Here is a 16,957-nt window from a genome sequence, read left to right as displayed (position 1 = left end):
CTATGGATATATTTCACAATGCAGTCATTTTGACTGCTTTTGGGCAATATAGGTATATACTAAATTTCAGTCTTTCTAGTGTTAAGTTTTATTATTAACTAGAGGCCCAGTGCACAAAATTCGAGGCTGCCGGCTGCTGGCCACCAGCTGGAGCCTTCTTCATTCTGCACTGCCCCCTGGTGGTCAGCACATGTCATAGCAAGCAATTGAACTCCCAGTCAGTTGAACTCCCAAGGGGACACTTTGCATATTAGGCTTTTATATATATAGATGTTATACAGCCTCTTCCACTTCAGAACAAAACAATATATTAATGCATTCTTTAATCTGTTTTCCATTGCCACCCAGAGAAGTTAACAGTGACATAATGGCAGCCAGACGCAATCTGATGTGAGTTCCCAAACTCACGTCACGTAGGTCCCTGCCATCAGATGTCCATCAGCTGGACGCTGGGAGCCTGGGCCACACTGGCCCGTATCTCAGATCTGCCTGTGTCACACCAAGGGGACCTCGGCCCCTTCCCTGAAGCATTATTCCACAGAGGTTTCCCATGAAGAACCAGCAAAAGATAAGGAGAATGGTCTCCTCAGACCATTTTCTCCCCTGAGAACCACAGCCTGTGGAAGGCCTTCAGCTCATCTATTTGTTTTGAGCCCTTACTCAGCTCTTAACCAGGTTCAAACATTTCATCATCAGTCACTGTTGGCTCGCAAACTGGCCCCTGTACAGGGAGGGCAAGGAGAGACTGGAGGAAGAGGCAGGCCACTCCAGATTGGCGGGCAGCAGGTTTAATAAGCAATGGGACACTTACATACATACGAGGCTTGTCTTGGGTGATCACCAGATCAGCATATGTCCTCACCCACCTGGCAGAAGCTTCAAAGTTTATACAGAGGCCTTAACTGGCTGGGTGCCGTCAGGTATATTGTTCTGATGGTCTCAACAACACATTGCTCTCTCCAGCCTGCATCCCCGAGAGCAGCTCCACTGTGACCAGGACATACATTCCAAGGACAGGACAGTTGGGTGAGGAGCCTCCAACTGCCCAGGTCCAGCTTCTGGGTCACCTGGAGGTCACATCGTCTCCATCACCTCCCTCAATAATCACACTGTCAGTCTGCTAGGGAGGAAGCCTAAGCCACTCACTCTGTAAAACTTGAATTCCCAGAGGGTTAATAAGTCACTCATGCATCAGATTGTCAAAGAGGAGAGACCACTATAGCCCCAAGCAGGATAAGGTGTTGATACACTTTTCCAAACAAACAAACAAAAGTTCAAAGTATATAAGAAATGATATCTATACTAATAAAAGCCTATGTGGTCGTCACTCCCTCACGCTGTGATGCCCCCACGCCGTAACAGTCCATCACCAGGAGACTGTGTGTGGGTCCCGGCAGCTTTGCGCAGTGCAGAGGCAAGACCCCCAGCTCCAGCCAACCTCTTTGGGGCCATCCATCAAGGAGCCCTGGATGGGTGGGCGGGGCCTACCTCTTATGGGAGATGGATTGCGAGGCTCCCGCACTGTGAGAGGGCACAGGCCAGGCTGGGGAACCCCTCCCGCCCCCGAGTGCACTAATTTCATGCACCGGGCCTCTAGTCAAGTATAAAGGTGTTTATGAAATCCACAGAGTGGGATATTGAGGATCTTCGGCTTCCTGCGATATCTGGGATTTGTGGGTGCTGTCAGGATGGGCAGTGTGGTAACTCTGAGCAAAGAAGACGGTGCCTCTCATTCCTCCAGGTTAGAAGCAGCTCCACTCGAAGGCGTGTGTCTTGATGAGCCCCGTCTGGGCAGTTTCACAGCCCCACTCTCTGCAGCGGCCCTGGTTGCCACAAATACGAACCACAGACATTTGTATTTTCACTCATCGGGCTGTGCTCCATCCCACTCCAACTCCCATCCACCCTCCGAAACGTCTTCTCTTTCTTTCTGCAGTTCACATCTGGATGATTCTAACACTGCAACAATGCTTTCAGGTCTCTCTTTTGGCTGTGGATGAAATGCACATGAGCTTACCCAAGATGAAGAAAGACATCTACTGGGACGACTCTGCTGCTCGCCCCCCATATACACTGGCAGCTGCTGACTACTGCATACCCTCATTTCTGGGGTCAACGGTCCAAATGGCGTAAGTGCGTTTTTAAAAAAATCATCATTGTTTAGAAAATAAGTGATAACTTTTTTGCCATGTTCTTGACGTTACTTTCATTACAACTTTCAGTTAACAGTATCTTATAAATTTTATATGTAATTAATATAGCCAAGGGAGTTAAACAGTAAAGAGATGTAGTTTCTGGTTTAAATATGGTGTGTGTGTGTGTGTGTGTGTGTGTGTGTGCGTGTGTGTGTGTGTTCGGGGGCAATTTGCATTTTTACATTGCTTTTGTACCACAGCAAACTTTTCCAATAGCTGTGAAACGATCCTTTTTTTTCCCCGTGCAATTTGAAGGTAGTTTAATTATGTAGTCTTTTATTACTTAACTCTATCATAATTAAATGCATTTTTTAATAAATGTTTATTGAGCATGTACCATGTGCAGGCACTGTGTTAGACTACTTGGAGATAAGTAAATCTTAAAGAATTAAATGAGTTTTATCAAAAGTTTTCCCTAAGATTATAATTCAACCTACCCTAGTCAGCTAGCTTAGTTGGTTGGAGCATCATCCCGTACACCAAAAAGTTTCCAGTTCGATTCCCAGTCAGGGCACATACCTAGGTTTTGGGTTTGATCCCTGGCTGGGGCACATGCAGTAGGTAACCAATGGATGTTTCTCTCTCACATCCATGTTTCTCCCTCTCTCTTTTTCTCTTCCTCTCTCTAAAATCTATAAACATATCCTTGGGTAAGGATTTTTTTAAAAAAGATTATAATTCAACCCAACTGTGTTTAGTATATAGTGAATCAATCTCTGTTCCCAGGTTTTAACATAACAATCTGTCCTTATATACAAGCTTTAAATAAATGGGCTGAGGCCTGAAGTAAATCATGCACACTTCTTGAATAATTTTATTAAATCTGATAATGTATTTGATTTTTAAGAAATGTGTGAATAGGGGGGAAGTTTAAGTATTTTTGCTGAAGGCAGATGCCAGTTTCCAAGTAACTTAAAAAGAATATGGACAAATTTAGAAAAGTAAGGAGCCTTCCCAAACATTACAGAAAAAGGGAAAAAACTTGGGGAATTTTTCTTGTAGCTTTTGGACAAAGTGTGGCTTGTTGTTCCCCGAGGGAACAGACTTGCGTTTGCATTTTGTAGTTGCCACTTGTGACCTTCATTCCTAGCAGGCAGATAATCTAACGAGTGCTCTCCTGGTGAGTCCAGATGGACTGGTTGAAGATCCATCTCTGCGAGAGCTGGACCTGCATGTAAGGCTCCATTTGGTGATCGGGGCTTAGCATAGGTAACTTGAAGCGTGTTGTCTTGTTTTCGTTTCTTTTATTTCTTATTTTATTAAAGTTATTGAGGTGACATTGGTTGATAAAATTATATAGGTTTCCGATGCACAATTCTATAATATATCATCTGTATACTGTATTGTGGGTTTACTACCCCCAACTCAAGTCTCCTGCCATCACCATTGATCCCCCATACTCTCTTCTACCTCCGCCACCACCACCCCTTCGTCTTGTTTTTAACACTGTGTCAGGATATCAGCTTCAGTCCCATTTCTGTAAGGCCTTCCTCTTAGCCGAGTGTCTCCTGACCCCATAAGCTGTGGTGTGTATGCTCCTCCCAAGGAGCCTCTGAGGCTGAAAGCCCTGCAAGACCCAGAGGAAAGGATGACGAAGCGGAAAGCCAGGCGCTCTGGTATATGTATAATAAGTCCGTTCAGGAGCCAGGAGATGTGCCCTTTCCTCAAGAACACCTTAGAGAAAGGTGCCTACGCTAGACTAGCTCTTGCCTCCAGAGAGACCGCTCAGCCTGGACTCAGCTTCTTCCAGGCCAGGGAGCTCGTCCCCACCCCAGCCAGTCTCTCTGTCTCCGGGAATAGTAATGTCCCATTGTTTGCACGACTCAGCATTTTTAATGCATTCTGCAGTGGCAGTTTCATGGATGTCTGGCAACCTTTGCAATTTTGAAAATTAATAGATGCTCTTCTGTGAGTTTGTTTTTAGGTCATTAAATATGCTTTAACCTTCCCCTCCACTCCCATCATTGATTAACGCAAAGTATTTGAAAAGCTAACGTGTAAAAGAAGAGAACCCAGCCCCGCTGGCGGGCAGGGGGTTATTGGGGGGCCTCTAGTTAGTCTGCAGGTGCTACCTGTGCTCCAGTTTGAGTGTCTACTTAGTTGTTTTTGCCTGACAGTTAAAAAGATTTTTTTTGGTCTCATGAAATCAGGGTGGTGGTATGTTTTTTAGTGGTTTTATAACACTTCAGGATGGGAAAGGGGAAGCTGCCTCCTCCACCCTGCCATTGTTCCTTACAATTGCCTTATGCCTTGTTTGAACAGATCCATAAAGACTCCTTATGCTATTCACTGTAGGACTGTCCACTTTATGACTTAGCAGACCTTTCATGGGGAAAAGTTATCTCAGACATCAGGGGACAAGAAGAGAGCTTTGCCTCATCTGGGCAACCTTCCACTATTTGTTCAGACTACGAGTTTTATCGTTGATGATGGTCTCCTTTTCGTTTGGCTGCTGACAGCTGAAAAGCAAATTTGTAGCCCACCTTTAGAAAGTCTGTGAGGCTTGGGGGCTGCTTTCCTAGGTGCTGTGTCTCATCTTGCTATTGTTCCTTATTCTAGCTCTCCTATCGTAGCCTAACTTCATACATTATTGCATTGTATGTGTTTTTATAAGCCACCTCAAGTCCTTTATAAGATGAAGCAAGATGTAATAAAGAAACAAAATGATAAATATTCTTGCTCTGGAAAAAAGAAGGAAAAAAGACAGGCTGAGCAAAAGGAGTCCACTGGAGAGTAAGGAATTCACGGGAGACAGAGGTTGACAGAGCAAGGTCCTAGAGAAAACACAGGAAGGCATCCAAAATTTAACAGCTTAAAATAAGAAATGCTCATTTTCTCATAGTTTCCATGGGTCAGGATTCAGAGGGGGCATAGCTTGGTGGTTCTTGGGGTAGGTCGGGGGGCGCTGGGCACCTGAGCAGGAGGGAAGGAGCTGAAGCTGGATGTGGTGAGGGGGCTGGGAGATGGTGCCTGTGTAGCTAGTGAAGCAGGAACCTGTGTGCTCACCACAGCCGATCTCCATCATGTCTTAATCCAAAGGAAGTGTTAACAAGGCCCATCTTTCTCTGTCCAATCTGAGGCCAAGAAGCTTGTTTTAAAACTATATTTTATAATTTCTAACACAGTATGAATGCTGAACTTCTATCTCCCAATCTTTGTATGGGGCATATTAAAAGTCAACTTCAGAATGACCACTTTCAGTGAAAAAAAGGCCAGTTGAAAATCTGAACAGAGCACCCAAAATAGAAATTATAATTACAAAAATATTAATTTTCATAAATATACCTGTCTTGAGCATCTAATAAACAGTGTTGATTATTCTCTGGCCAGTACTGTCCACTTAATAAACTATGTTATAACTTAACTGAGCAATAAAAAGAAATCTTTCTGATTGATCTCTTTTTCCATTACACAGCTGAGATGATATCATTTGAATCTGATTAGTATAATCTTTTGTCATAATGTAAAACACTTTCTGATCTGCTGTTTTAATTAAGGCATCTTTTCATTAGTTTAGCCATGAAGACACTATTAGCCAAGATTTTTAAAATGCCTGAAAACAATCAAAAGAAGAGTTGTCATAAAATATACCCAAGTTCTAAAATGAAAATGATTCTTCTTTTTACAACAAAAAAATTATATAGTAGTTCAGAAGTATTTTTAATGATATTAGTTCAAATGTACCAGAAGCAAACACTGTTTCATAAACCTCCCTTCACCAAAACAAACTTAGAATGCTTAAACTCAAGCCAGCATTGCTCAAAATAAATTTCTGTTTAAAACAAACAACAAAAAATAAGGTGCAGGCCTAGCCTACCACACAGCTGGCTTGAGGTAGAATGCTTGTCCTTAATTATACAGCCACGAGTTGCTCCAAAATTCTTATCATTTTTTAAATGCTTGGGATTATCTATTAGCACAACTTGTTAAGTCTCTGAGGAATGGAATATATGGAAATTAAAAACCTGAAGTCTCATAACTCCCTTTAATCCTGTCTTGAAAATCAAAACGACCAACAGTGTAGAAGCAATAATTTCTTTTTTTAAAAAATATTTTATTGATTTTTTTACAGAGAGGAAGGGAGAGGGATAGAGAGTTAGAAACATTGATGAGAGAGAAACATCGATCAGCTGCCTCCTGCACACCCCTTACTGGGGATGTGCCTGCAACCAAGGTACATGCCCTTGACTGGAATCGAACCTGGGACCCTTGAGGACGCTCTATCCACTGAGCCAAACCGGTCAAGGGTGAAGTAATAATTTCTTAAAGGCATTGGTAAACCCTAATAAAATGCCCAACCATAGCAACTAAAGGATTCAAAGTCCTGGAGAAGGCTGTCGCTGATTATGAAATGGATCGCTCATGGGTGTCGTGAGGGTATGAGGTGTACACCTGGGGCTGTGCTCACTCTGTCTGAATCTAAAAGCACTCGCTCTGCCTGTGAACCTTGGATTACTGATTGCAATCCTGTTTAAAGAAGTCTGTTCCATTCGGCTTTCTGCCATGATTCACACATGTCAACATCTCACACTTACAGTGATCTTAAGCAATGTGTCCATGAAGCCAATTAAGGATCCACTTAGTAAAGAGGAAAAATATTCAAATTTTTGTAGAAATTTATTCCTATTTGGGAGTTGAGGAATTTAAGATTTATGTGTTACTGTGAAACTGTAAACACTTACCCAGAAATAATGACTTTTACTTCTCTATCTTCATTCCAAAGTTCTAAGAATATGTAGCAATAATACAATTACTTTTTTGCAATTATAGAAATATGTACAGAGCATTTAGAATTATATAGTAGATCGGAAGTATTCTTAATGATATTAGTTCAAATACACCAAAATATGTATTTTAGCAAAGAAAGAGTTTATTAAAGTACTAGAGGCCCAGTGCACAAAATTCCTGCACTGGTAGGGTCCCTAGCGGCTGCCGTGGATGGGTCCTCCCTCCCTTCCCCCAGCTGGTCCCATGCCCTAGTCGAACTCCCAGACAACTCCCAGTCAGCGGGGATAATTTGCATACTACGCTTTTATTATATAGGATGGTTGAGTATATTTCCAGATGGATGCTTTATTGGGTAATCTTTTCTTAGCCAACTGTTTTAAAATTTTTCACTTTACAAGGAAAAACATAATATTGCATTGGTGTATCACAGACAACCAAGAATATCTTGAATTCTGAATCACTAACTTGAACAGAAATGTATTCTTGGAACATTGATTTGCACTTAATGCACCAGAGAGAAAGGAGAGACGGAACCTCCCAAGGACATGAACATGCATTAAGCTTATAATTTTATAAATAACTCGGGGGCTCTCTCATATGCCGACATGGGGGCCACCATTGGCGCTCTAACTTCCTAAATGACACAAGAGATACAGATGGCTTAATTTTCTTCTCTAACAAAACTATAGAGCACAATGATATTGAAAGGTGGGGACCATTAGGTGAACCTCTATTTGGGGCCATTATTTCTCGTTGCATCAGCCAGTGGAGGTCAGAGGAGCATAACCAGAGTTGTAATGCAGGGCAGGCATGATATGTTTATGCTTTAACCAGATTTGCTCTAATGCTTGGTCCCCTGACTTTGGGGACACTAGCAATTGGCAAATAATAAATCTGAAGTGAGAAGAACTCATATTAAGTATCATTTTCCTAAATTTCTCATTTTGCGAGCTCCAAGGTGCAGTAACATTTTTTAAAGAACGCGCTTGAAGGAGGAAAGAAAGTGACCTTGAAGCAGAGGTAACAGGCAACAGTAGGGTTGCGAGCCCTGTTCTCAGCTTTCTGAGCTAAGCGCTCCTCTCACGATGCTCCACTGGCTTGAAAGCGAGACCCAGCAGGGGAGCGGAGAGGGGTGCTGGGAAGATACACCCTTCCGTCCACTGGACTGTCCCCCCAATGCTCAGCCCCACCCCTTCCAGCTCCGTGTGAGGGTTACCTTGCCCGTCTTACAAATCCTTGACTACAGCTTTGAGGTGACTCTGCAGTGCAGAAGGTTAAAAATAACAGCATTGGCCTCTAATGGGCTTGAAGAGGACATTTCGCCTTGCTGCTGAATAAACGCTCCTCCGCACACTGTGCCTTTTTGTCCTGACAGATTTTCAGACAAATGATCGGCTCCCTCCAACGCAGTCGCCTGACTTTGGGGACACTAGCAATTGGCAAATAATAAATCTTAAGTGAGAAGTATCATTTTCCTAAATTTCTCATTTTGATTCTTTTAAAATGACCTCCTATTATTAGAATTTAAATTGTCAAAACACCACTTTCACAGCGGCACAGAGAAGAAAAATTAAGCGTCATCCAGTTTTATCCCTCCGTCTTTTGAAGCTTATATTTCCCTATAAGGAAGCTTGCTTTGAAAGAAATGCATTCACTCTGTGAGTGTCATCCGCACTGTTTTTGGTCTTTCCATGTGAGACAGCCAGGCAGTCTGAAAAGGGGCTGCCTGTCTCCTGCCTCTTTGCTGTGGCCCCAGGAGGCAGACAGCGTTCTGCACCCCTCACCAGCGCAAGCACCTTTGCAAGAGGCCTTCATTAAACCCCTGCTGCTGCTGCTGCTGCTGCTCTCAGAGATCTGTCATTGGCAAAGAAGACTGTGGGGCTTATGGTTTTGTAGGTGCTCAATAGAGATTTTTTTTTAAATTGGGTGGCTGTTTTTTGACACTTGAAATTAAAGTAAGAACGCAGACACCAATCCAGACAATGATCTGACCTATAGGAATAAGTGACGCTTTCCCTCCTTCCAGCCTGACAAGCTTAACATCACCTCTTCTTTCTCCTGCACCCAGCCTTCTTGTCCCTTTCAAAAATAGCCCAGCCTGGCCCATGTGGCTCAATGGTTGAGCATTAACCCAGGAACCAAGAGGTTGCCGGTTCGATTCCCGGTCAGGGCACACGCTCAGGTTGTGGATTCGATCCCCAATAGGGACAGTGCAGGAGGCAGCTCATTGATGATGAGGCAGCTGATCAATGATATTCCTCTCTCATCGATGTTTTATCTCTCTATCCCTCTCCATTCCTCTCTAAAAACCAATAAAAACGTATTTTTAAAAATAGCACAATACATGGCACAACCTTTCCCATGCTCACTTTTTCTATATTTCAGTGTGGATGATTAATATTGTGCAATAAATGTGTGCTGCAGGATTTGGCAATGTCTGCAAATGGCACAAAACACAACATTGAGAGGCAAAGTTAGGGCAGTCCCACCTGACTGGTTCTATGTCCCTTCCCTCAAATAGTCCAGCTTCCTCTCATCCTTGTATTTCCTCTTCATTTACCCAGTGCCTTAGTCTTACTATTAAATGATTGTTATGGTCATCCCTTCTAATGTGTTCATTGTTAGGTGGCAGCTCCAAGGTGTAGTAACATTTTTTAAAGAACACGCTTGAAGGAGAAAAGGAAGTGACCTTGAAGCAGACGGTATCATTTCCTCCAATCACGTGCAAGATGTCAATGATGATTCAAAAAATGCCTCTGAAAGTTTGTCAGTCATTGAAAGAACTCTTTTTATACCCGTCCTACTCTTCAAAGCTTTTCCACATACAGATGACTCGCAAACAACCTGCAACGCAGGTAGAGTAAGGTAAACCTGTCACCAGATTACCAAAGTCACAGAGAGGTTCAGTGGGCCTCCCAAGGTCACACAGCCTGGACAGCAGCAATCCTGGATCTGCAAGGTCCCAAAATAAATCCTTTTTCTTACCACAGAGGCAGTTCTCAAATTCCACCTCTGGGCACTAATGGCTGCATGGTACTTTCCATGAATGCCCCCCTATCTCTAATTACCTGCCTACCTCAGTCCAAGTGAATTCCAGAATCTAAGGCCCAGCTTTTTTAGCTGACCTTCTCTAATATATAGCAATATAATGAGGGTTCTGACATTCTATCATATAATATTTCTGCTATAATTGTTTGGGGGTATTTTAAGTGGTACTGTATTTGGGCCTCAGAATTGTACGAACCGTACACTACGGGTACACATTAAAAATCAAATACGGGGAAGTAGAAAGTCTAAATGGACCTAAAAATAAATACACCCAAGCCTCCCAACTGGGAAATAAAAAATATTTTCAAGTACAGCAGGTCCTTGAAGAATGTCATCTCGTTCAACATCATTTTATTATAAAGTTTATGAGATCCCGTGGGAACTTAACTCTTGTTTCTATCAATTAGCCTATAGTAAAATTGGTTTCCTTATTTATCATTTCGCTTAAAGTAATAGAACCTATTGGTGGTGTTAAGTTACATGCTATTCTCTATGCTCTAAGCCTTAAACTCTTTTGCTCTTAAACCACAATTTCTGCTGTCCTATTGGGAACCTTGGCTATTAGACACAGGAGAGGGGCATAGTGTATGGGCAGTGACCCCTTCATGGAAGGTGTCATGTAGAAGAAGGTTCCTTAGATTCATCATGGGGAGGGGGTCACACTGCTCTTTGGTAGCAGAGAGCCTGGAGGGCTTCCCTCATCACTTCAGCGTGAGATTCATAAAACTGCCCCCCAGGTCACAGACCACTAAGTATCCTTCTGAAGACCCATTTTCTGACTAACAGTTTGGAAAGTTCCCCAGTCATGTTTCTTATTCAAAACATGTCAGTTTGACAACACTCATTCATGCTGCTTTCCACGTAGCTGTTCCCGCTTGGACACTGCTACCAAATGGCACTCTCTAGCTCTGCTGTCCATTCTCAAAGACGATCCCAGCTCTCCACTGCCTCCTCCAAATCCCTCTCCCTGTCATGTAAGACCCTTCACATCACAGCCCAAGGTGACCTTTCTACCTCTATGCTGATTCCTGTGGGCTTCACACAAGCTCAAGTATTTCCTGTTCCTCACAAGCACCCTAAACCAGTGATGGCGAACCTATGACACGCGTGTCAGAGGTGACACGCGAACTCATTTTTTTGGTTGATTTTTTTTTGTTAAATGGCATTTAAATATATAAAATAAATATCAAAAATATAAATCTTTGTTTTACTGTGGTTGCAAATATCAAAAAATTTCTATATGTGACACGGCACCAGAGTTAAGTTAGGGTTTTTCAAAATGCTGACACGCTGAGCTCAAAGGTTCGCCATCACTGCCCTAAACTGTCCTGCTACCCTGTTTGCCCCGTCGCTTCTTTCACCTGGAGTACTCCGTCCTTTCTCTGCCTATCTGATTCCTACTCAGTATCAAAAGTCCAGCTCAAACACTTTCTTTGCTCCAAATTCAGTTATTTATATGCAATTGGCCCTGGAACAACACAGGTTTGAACTGCATGGGTCCACTTATATGGGGACTTTTATTCGGTAAACGTTATTTTCCTTATAATTTTCTTAATAACATTTTCTTTCTCCTAGGTTACTGTATTGTTAGAAGATAATACATAATTCATGTAACATACAAAGCATGTGTTAATTGGGTGTTTGTTACCGAGAAGGCTTCTGGTCAACAGTGGGCCATTAGCAGTTAAGTTTTTGGAGAGCCCAAAGTTATAGGTAGATTTTCAGTGCCCTTAACCCCCACGCTGTTCGAGGGCCAGCTGCACATGCCTTCGCCCTCCTTTTAAACTGTGTTATACAGGACCTAATGCAACAACTTGGTTCCTGGTAGGTGCTCAATAAATTTGGTTGGGTAAGTGGCTAGATCTCACGTGTCCACACCACTGTTTCACGAGGCAGGAAGGTGCAATAGGGTCTCAATGTCGGTTGGTAAATCGGTAGATCATTAGTGAGAGCAGTGGCCTTTTTGCAGTTTGCTTTTTCTATCCGGTGTATTTTTCTCCACTTTGTGACCCAGGACCTTAATCGTTTTGCCTCGGTTGAACGTACATATCCACCACATCAATGCAGAGTAAGAAAGTTTGGGTGTTGTTGTTTTTAGGATTCCTGAAGTTTTGAAGTAATAATAATACATTTTCCTCCTAGAAGATTTTGTCATTCTTACAAGGCTGTGTGGTTTAGAAGGTGCTAAGGCAAACAAATCCTGAGCAAAAAGTGCAGGTCCCAAATGGAGGATAGCGGCCTGTCCACCTCAATTCCCAGAGCCCATCCACCCAGCGAGGCAATCTTAGTGAACAACTGCGCTTGTCGCTCCTCTGGAGAACTCCCTGATGACGGGTTCCTGAAGTGAGACTGGAGATATGACCCAATGAAACCCAACCAGCAGGGTCACCAGGGCTGCTGAAGCATGAGTCTGCATTTCTCAAGTCAATGTAACAGAATCTGAGCCATGCAGAGCGGAGAGTGGGCCAGAGGCTATCTGGTAGCCAAGGGCACTGCTGGGGCTTTAGAATAACAGCGTGAGGCTGTAATCGGATGCCATCCCGGGACATTTAGCCAGTTAATCATCTCAATCACCCATTCGTTATTCATCAACACGAGAAACCAAGTTTTCTTTTGGCTGCCCTTTTGCCCTTTCAGGTTACACCGATATTACGCTGTCCTTACCTTCTCCTTGTGTCGCATAAAATGCACCTGGCATAGGAAAGCATCTCGTCACCATGGATGTCACTGTGAACACTGGCTTGGGACGGCCCAACACAAGCGCTGGCCGTTTAAGGGCACGGCTTTCAGTAGTTCTTCAAGCCTCATTAAGACTGTAAATTCACAGAGACGTGAGACCAACAGCCATGTAATCTGAGGCAGGAGAGGCCTTACAACCCTATAGCCCTTACTGTTGTCTCAATTATCCATTTTATTGCAGCCTTGGAGGAGAAGATTAAGAGGGTAAGGTTTTTTGTCTTCAATGTTACAGATTCTCAACAATAGCAAATCTGTCAAACTAATCACACGAAGAGCCCAACCTCAGAGTGAGCCCTTCCACAAGGCCCACACTGCCTCTTCAGGCTTTGTATCAAGGGGAGTAAAGACAAGGATTTTGGAGTCAGACTTCCGGGTCTGGCCCTCACTACTACATCGCCTTAACGATTCTCTCTGGGCCCGCTCCCTCATCTGTACAGTGTGCGTGGCAATAACAACACCAACCCACATGATTCCTGTGATAATTAATTACCTCATGGGAGGTCAGTAAATGTTAGCCCTTATTTGCACTGTCTTGAATTTAGCTAATCCATTGTTTGGGGAGTTTTATGGGTCCTGGGAAAATATGACCTTTGCTCATCTGTAATAAGGGAGAAAGAACACATACTATATCTTTTTGTTTAATGTTCAAATCTCTACATCAGTGATTCTCAAAGTGTGGCCTGGGGACTCCTGCAGATCCCCAGCAGCCCAGTCCTTAAATATATACATCACTGTATAAGTTTAAAACACACAGCATGATGGTTTGATTTATACAGATACAATAAAGAGAAAAAAAGTAAGAAAAAAGGGACAAATTTTTCTCCTTGTGATGAGAACTCTTAGGATTTACTCTCTTAACAACTTCCCTATATATCATACAGCACTGCCAGCTGTTGCAAAACCACCTTTGTAATCCTGAAATGTTATTTGCCTTTTTCACTCTCATGAGTGTGGAGTGGAATTTTCCAGAGGCTACATGCTAGGTGATGATGTAATCACTTAATAGGTAATGGAATGTGTGCTTGTATATTCTTCCTGTGGTGTTGTTTGTTTTTATTCCTCAACTCTTTCTAATGGAGTAAATAGCAATAGCTATAACCCACATCAACAAATCTCTTTGGGGTGCTCAATCATTTGTTTCGTTTTTATTTTTTTATTTCAGAAAGGAAGGGAAAGGGGGGAGAGAGAGAAACATCAGTGATGAGAGAGAATCATTGATTGTCTGCCTCCTGCACGCCCCACACTGGGGATCCAGCCCGCAATGCCCTGACCTGGAATGGAACTGTGACCTCCTGGTTCATAGGTTCCCCGCTCAACCACTGAGCCACACGGGCTGGGCCAGTTTGTAAGAGTTTTAAAAAGATCCCGTGGCCAAAAACTGAGACCCTCCGCTAGACTATTTCAAGTCAAAGTCACCCTCCCGACCACCTGCAAATCCGTCACGCAAAAATGCCAACGTGTCCTCCGCTTTGAGACTCTGCCCCGGGACGGGCCCCAGAGGCACTCTGCCCACCTCTGCCCTCCTGTCTTTCAGGCTGTCGGGGTCCGACTTGCCGGGCGAGGAGTGGCTGGACTACGAGAAGCACGGCCATCGCCACTCCATGATCAGGAGGGTCAAACGGTTCCTGAGCGCCCACGAGCACCCGGGCAGCACGCGCGGCCGGCGCTATGCCCGCCAGGCCAGCGAGAGCTCCGCCTTCCTCCCGCCCGGCGACCTCAGCCCCCCCAGGGACCTGCTGGACGTGCCCTCCCGGGGCGCCCGCCGCGCCCGGAAGCACCTGGCCCCGGAGGGGAGCCCCGCGCTGCACTCCAGCCTGGGGGAGCTGTCCACCATCAGGGAGACCAGCCGCACCAGCACCTTGCAGAGCCTGACTCCGCAGCCCAGCCTGAGGGCCTCCCCCGTCAAAATGCCGCAGGTCCCCGAGGTGCGGATCACCGCCCCGGGGCCCGTGGCCGAGGACCTGGGGGACTCCACCGCCTCCATCCAGAGCTTCGAGTTCACCGGGGTGCCGCCCATGGGCTCCGGGCTGCCCGGGGACCCCCTGAGGCTGATGGTGTTCCCCTCGGGGGAGGGGACGCCTCCCCGAGGCCCCAGTCCCCAGACTGTCTTAACCCAAGCTGAGCAGGACCTGTTCCTGTTCGCCCCCGGAGAAGACCCTTTTGCGAACGACGCGTTCCCCAAAAGGTGGAGCCTCCCGGGGTTCCTGGAGTCCAGCCACACCTCCCTGGAGGGCCGAGGGCCGGAGCCCGCCAACCCCGAGCCGCCTCCGTTGCTCGACCCGGAAACGTCCTCCGAGACCAGTGGCATCAACTTCGTGGCGGGCCCGCGAGCCTCCTCCGACCTGCTGTATCTGATGGAAACTCTGGACACGAAGGAAACGGACATCGTAGAATTTAACAACGAGCTCGCGGACGGGTCGCCCGGAGGAAAGCCAGCGAGCGCCAGGACCTAGTGCTCGTCTCCATCCTTCCCTTCCCGGAGGTTCAGCATGAGTTGCAGGACATGCCAAGGACTGGTCAGTTTCTAAACAGCAATCACACTGTATAAGCTATTTAAAACTCTGGAGGGCATTATGATCCGGACGTTTTCAACTAAGAAAATCCAGCACATCTGCATCATCCACCACCGCGGGGCTTCCGTGGACGCTACCCTGACCGCAGTGATGTATCTTAACCAAATAAGGAGCCTTGAATACATATATGATTTACAAACCCATAGATTGTCAGCTTTGGGAAGCACCTTAGAGATCATAACACAATCCCCTGGCTTTGCCAAATAGGAAGACAAAGAACTCCCTATTTGTTTCCTTTTCTTTTTCTTCTTTTCTTCAATTATAAAGACAGGGAGATGGCTCGTAAAATGCCTCAAAAGCTGCCTTCTAATGACGAGCTTTTGTTTGAGGCTTTCCTACCACTTCACTCCCACCTTCTAACCTATTATTATCATTGCTTCCATGTTCTTAAGCCTCAGCTTCACCTCCCATTTCCCCTTCTCCTTTCACCGCTTCATTTTTCTCTGTTCCCACTTTATTCTCCCATCTTCCTCTAGTTCCCTTCTTCCTAGTCTTGCTCCTTCCCTAATACTCCACTCTGTCCCACCTTGCAGGTTATAGTATTTGCTCCTGCCAACTTGGTTGCTTACTTTTTGCCGTGATTTCCTAAATGTGAGGCACTGGCAACGCCTCCCACAGAATAACCGAAGATGTCAACAAATCCACTTGACACACTTCCAGCCCCTCCGCGGAGAGGGTGGGAGTCCATGGAACCCCGCACCCTGGGCAGCCATGGCCGTTTCTCCCCGCCTCCACTCTGAGGCCTGGAACACTGGACAAAACTGAAGTCAAGATGGGCATGAGACTGAAATAGCCACATGCTATGGAACCAAAGAATACCAAAGCTTGAACGTTTTTAACTCGAACTCTTAAAGCCAAAATCCCAATCTTTTCACAGCGTGGGACCAGTTACTGTGTCTGCCAGGTTGTTTGGGATGAGGGAGGACATTGGAGCTGGGAGGTTTAGGGGGTCCAGGACTGCACCATGGGGATGGGACTGGGACTCACTCACTCCAAGGAGCTCTTGGGGTGGCTGCCAGTGGGGGGCTCCCAATTTTGTCTGGAAAGCCATGTCTTATGAGCGCTGCTCTCACTATTTCTGTCATGTGATAAAGCTTGACTACATAAGGTTTAAGAAATAAAATAACCCTAATAGCCACCATGTACTGAGTGCTCACAGTGTTCCAGGCAGCAGCACAGAAAGTTCACAGATGACCTCACTAATCCTCACAGGAATCTTATGAGCTGATATACTGTTGTCTCCATTTTCAAGATGAAGATACCAGAGGCTTTGGAGAGGTAAAATAATTTGACTAAAACCACATAGCCAGGAAGTGCAGGGCTCAGATTCAAACCCAGGTTTCTGACTCAGGAGCCCATACTCTTAGCCGGTGAGCTCCCTCCCTGTGCTGTGCCGTCTGCAAGGCCCCGAATATGCCAGCAATTTGCCCAGAATGCCGGAGGGCGGGTGCCCTGAGAGAACCATGCCTGTGTTTCTCCAGCCTTAGAGGACTCCTTCGGTCCTCCCTGCTGAAGTCTACCTGCCTTAGAGAGGGAGGGAGAGAGAAATAGAAACATCGGTGATGAGAGAGAATCATTGATCGGCTGCCTCCTACACTCCCCACTCTGCAGACTGAAACCCGGGCATGTGCCCTGACCGAGAATTGAACCGTGACCTCCTAGTTCATCGGTCGA

General features: G+C 45.2%; 1 protein-coding gene across 1 annotated transcript in view; it reads left to right on the top strand.

Annotated features, from left to right (window-relative positions):
* Positions 1-16,724, top strand: part of BEST3 (bestrophin 3) — a 40,904-nt gene extending 24,180 nt beyond the window's left edge. The window contains exons 9-10 of the mRNA XM_006768146.2: positions 1,978-2,129; positions 14,245-16,724. Of these exons, the coding sequence (XP_006768209.1) occupies positions 1,978-2,129; positions 14,245-15,163 (1,071 nt within the window). The 3' untranslated portion in view covers positions 15,164-16,724. The remainder of the gene's footprint in view (positions 1-1,977; positions 2,130-14,244) is intronic.
* The last annotated feature ends 233 nt before the right edge of the window (positions 16,725-16,957 follow it).

Source organism: Myotis davidii, unplaced genomic scaffold (assembly GCF_000327345.1).
Source record: "Myotis davidii unplaced genomic scaffold, ASM32734v1 scaffold582, whole genome shotgun sequence".
NCBI classification, from domain to species: domain Eukaryota; kingdom Metazoa; phylum Chordata; class Mammalia; order Chiroptera; family Vespertilionidae; genus Myotis; species Myotis davidii.
The sequence above is the reverse complement of the archived record's forward strand: the minus strand, read 5'-3'. Positions and strand labels throughout refer to the sequence as shown.